At 39.0% G+C, this 4,138-nt stretch overlaps 1 protein-coding gene across 1 annotated transcript; it reads left to right on the top strand.

The window, feature by feature from the left end:
- Positions 1–487: 487 nt before the first annotated feature.
- On the top strand, positions 488–3,781 carry LOC103583604 (uncharacterized protein C12orf45-like; the record flags this gene model as incomplete). Its single annotated transcript, XM_008564872.1, has 2 exons — positions 488–624; positions 2,800–3,781. Coding segments are annotated over 2 exons (365 nt in total), but the record flags the coding sequence as incomplete, so codon positions are not given.
- Between the last annotated feature and the right edge of the window lie 357 nt (positions 3,782–4,138).

Genomic DNA, 4,138 nt, shown 5'->3' with positions numbered 1-4,138 from the left:
AAAAAAAAAAAAAAAAAAAAAAAAAAAAAAAAAAAAAAAAAAAGGAAGGGGAATAGATGTTGGGCAGGCAAAAACAACCAGTACTTAATTAACTTGCCCCAGGTGATTTAGAAAGTAATAAGTGTAACTAGGATTCTATTAATAATAAACTTGTTGGTCTTACCCTAAAGCCACAGAGCCTGCTGCACTTTAACTATCAAGTCCGACTGCCTTCTTGTTCAGTCACTATTTGTTAAATGTCAGCCTTCTAGGAATTTACAGTTCTGGGATTTATGAGAAACACAAAACATTTGAGAAATAATTGATTGCTGACCTGTGTCATCCTACTGCTTTAAGAATTCAGAAGGGGATGGAGGTTTTTGAAATGGAAGGGAGTTGAAAGATTTATTATTATGATTACCATTTAATTAAGAAGTATTCTACAGGAAATACTGGATTTTAGAATTTGCTAACATAAATGTTGATGTACTATATTTCCTCTTCATAGTATTGGACCAAGTACAGACCTTTCTTCCACAGATGGCCCAGGCAAATGAGAAGCTAAGAAAAGACATGTCAGCCGCACCACCTGGTCGTTTCAATATTGAAAACATTGATGGGACTCTTGGAAAAGTTATACAAATGGTAACTTTGCTTTGTTTTCATTTCATATAGTAAAATTACCAGTGTGCCTCGTCACCTAGAAAGAAGAGACATAATTTTTCCATTTTATTTTCAAGTATTAATTTTCCTCATGTTAGCTCATGTTTCCAGTACTGAAGAGGTGCATAGCTATTTTATGATTAAGGCCTTATAGGTCAGTAAGCTTCTCTGGGTAAAGTTTAGAGATTTACTCACATGGAGTCACAGGAGGGCTTTTTCAAGTCAAATATTACATTTGTTACCTTGTAGCTTTAATTTACTAAATGTCCTAACTGGATATTTCTTTTTCCATCGAAGCACCGAAAGAGGTAATCATAGTCTGATTTCACTGAGTGTGCAAAAATAAATGATGTGTTTGAGTGATTGATCACATAAGCTACATGTAAACGTTGTCTCTCAATTTATACTCATGTCTTCTTTCTACGCTGGAATTCCTTTTCTAACACTTATGTCTGGGTAGAGCTGATACCATTGTTAGTAGTAATATTTATTAGCAAATCTGGTCAGCTCCACCTCTGGAATATATTCCAAATCCAACCACTTTGTACAATCTCCACTGCTGCGTCACTTGGTCCAAGTAATTATGGTCTCTCTTGTGGACTATTACAGTAATTTCCTCAAAAGTCTCCCTGTTTCCACTTTTTCCTACACGAATTCTGTTTTTCTCAGTGTGTGTGGTTCATTGTTTGGGAACCAGGGGGTTTCCCATCACATTTCTAATGAATTGGAAGTCCTTCAAAGGTCCCATACAATCCTGCCTCCACCTGTCTGTCTAACTTCATCTACACAATTATCCTGTTTACTGCCCTCCAGCTCCAGTCTCATTGCTCCAGACTGTTTCCCTTGGGGTTTTTCCATGTAGAATGCTTTTCCCCAGATTTCTGCATCTGGACTTCCTCTATCTCTTTTCAGTCATCACCTCATCAAAAGTCCTTCCCTGATGGCCCTGTTATTGATCTTGTCCTGATTTATTTTTATTTTCACCACCATACACTTTATATGTAACATGTCTTTATTTTCCCTGTAGAATAGGGGTCAGCAAACATTTTCTATATGATGCCAGATAGTAAATTTTTTAGGCTCCGCAGGGTCATACTGTCCATTGTGACTACTCAGCTTTGCTCTTGTAGTGTGAAAGCAACCATTGACAATACATAAATGAATAAGCAAGGCTTACAAACTTTATGGATACTGAAATTTGAATTTCATGTAATTTTCATGTTTCATAAAATAGTGTTCTTATTTTGATGTTTTTTCCTACACTTTAAAAATGTCGGGCCGGCCCGGTGGCGCACTGGAGAGTGCGCCGCTTGGGAGCGCAACGGCGCTCCCGCCGAGTGTTCCCATCCCATGTGGAGACCGGTTCCCACTCGCTGGCTGAGCGCAGTGCGGGTGCAACACCGAGGGTTGCGATCCCGTTGCCGGTCCCCGGTGCGGGCGCGACACCGAGGGTTGCGATCCCGTTGCCGGTCCCCGGTGCGGGCGCGACACCGAGGGTTGCGATCCCGTTGCCGGTCCCCGGTGCGGGCGCGACACCGAGGGTTGCGATCCCGTTGCCGGTCCCCGGTGCGGGCGCGACACCGAGGGTTGCGATCCCGTTGCCGGTCCCCGGTGCGGGCGCGACACCGAGGGTTGCGATCCCGTTGCCGGTCCCCGGTGCGGGCGCGACACCGAGGGTTGCGATCCCGTTACCAGTCAGCAAAAAAGACAAAAAGGAAAAATAAATAAAAATAAAAATGTAAAAACCATTCTTAGTTCATGAGCCAAACAAAAGTAGGCATTAGGCTGGCCTGCAGGTTGTAATTTGTTGGCTCCTGCTCAAAAATGTAAATTTCATGAAGGTAAGGGTTTTGTTTTGATTTTTTGTTGTTGTTGTTGAATCTGTGGTACCCAATGTGGTGCCTAATGTTAATATTTGTTGAATGAATGTTGTTGGTGTTTTTAGTATATATAGAATTAAACTTGTAGTAAATGCAAATCATTATTAAGGTGTACCCTGGCAACTAAAAACACAAAAGTACCATGTTGTATTAAAAACATTTCTTGCCCTTTATGCTTCAATCTTTGTGCTGAATTTTGGTGGTTCTCAATGTTGTCTTATTACAAGTTTTTAGGGAACTGCCCTGAAATAAATTTCCCATCTAATACTTTTTACAGGATGTGGCCTTGTTTGAGATGAATCAGTCAGACTCAAAAGAAGAAGACAGTTCAGAAGAGAGTTCACAGGACAGTTCAGAGGACAGTTCAGAATCTGAGGCTGAAGATGACAGCATCCCCGGTGAAGTCACCATAGATAACATTAAGCTTCCTAATTCGGAAGCTGGGAAAGGCAAGATTGAAGTTTTGGACAGTCCAGGTAGTAAAAAAAAGGAAATAGTGGAATAAAAGATCCAAAAAGAAACAGGTGATACGTGCCTGCTAATTCTTGAAGAAGAATGTGATTCACTGACTAGTTTACATTTCAGGTACTCATGGTGCTTTTATATTCTAAAAGAAAAACTTTAGACAAATTTAACAGAGTTTATTTGAGCAAAGAATTATTCATAAATTAGGCAGCACTTAAAACTTAAAGGGGTTCAGAGTTCTGCTGTGCAGCATGGGCAATAAAAGCTTATCTTTTGTAGGCTGAACACATAAGTGAAGTGCAGAAATAACTTGATAGATTACAGCTAGATGTTTGCCTTTGGACATGGTTTGATCAGCTGTCTGCCTGTGATTGGCTGAAGCTCAGCTGTTTGTGTTTGGCTGAAACCCAGCCATTTGTTGCAAAACTGATAAACTACTAAGTTAGGTTTCCATTTGTTTCCATACTGAGATAGGTTGTAGTTTGTTGCATAGGAACTCAAAGTACAGAGACAGCCTCAGGATAATGGTCTCCTGCTTATTTAATTTAGCATATGTAATATTGGATGTATTTTATTTCTCAGAGAAATCAAAACTGGCTTTTAAAGAGTTGGAATATATAGCATTTGGGTGTCTGCCAAGGGGAGACTAATCTTTGATCTCATGGCAAAGAGATCTGTTGTTTAGAAAGCGTAATTTTGGGCACGGTGATGAGTAAATTTGTTGGCATCTTCTTTCTTCAGCACGGATTTCAGAAGTATCAAATTTATCTTAAAATAAAAATGCAAATCACCAGTTTGTATTTGTTTTAAATTACCCTCTTGGATAAAGTGACCTAGTTTTGTTTTAGGTTATTGTAAAGTCTGATTTATTTGTCACCATCAAAATGGGTTCAATGAGGGAGAAATTTTTTTAAGAGAAAAACAATTTTCACAGAGAAGATAATTACTTATATTTAGCTATCTTCAAACATACCTATTTTCATTTTTTAAAAAAATTCTTTTCTACTTTGAGCTGGAAAACTCATGATCTGTGGTGTAATTACTGTCAGTAACTCTGCAGGCACATAATGCGTGTAGAATTTACTCGTTGAGAAAATTAGGTTTTAGGTTTTTTTTTCCATAAAGCAAAACTTTTTGTTTCAGCTATTAAA

The sequence above is a fragment of the Galeopterus variegatus genome, unplaced genomic scaffold, assembly GCF_000696425.1.
Source record: "Galeopterus variegatus unplaced genomic scaffold, G_variegatus-3.0.2 Scaffold24763, whole genome shotgun sequence".
NCBI classification, from domain to species: Eukaryota; Metazoa; Chordata; class Mammalia; order Dermoptera; family Cynocephalidae; genus Galeopterus; species Galeopterus variegatus.
This window is presented reverse-complemented; position numbering and strand designations above follow the sequence as displayed.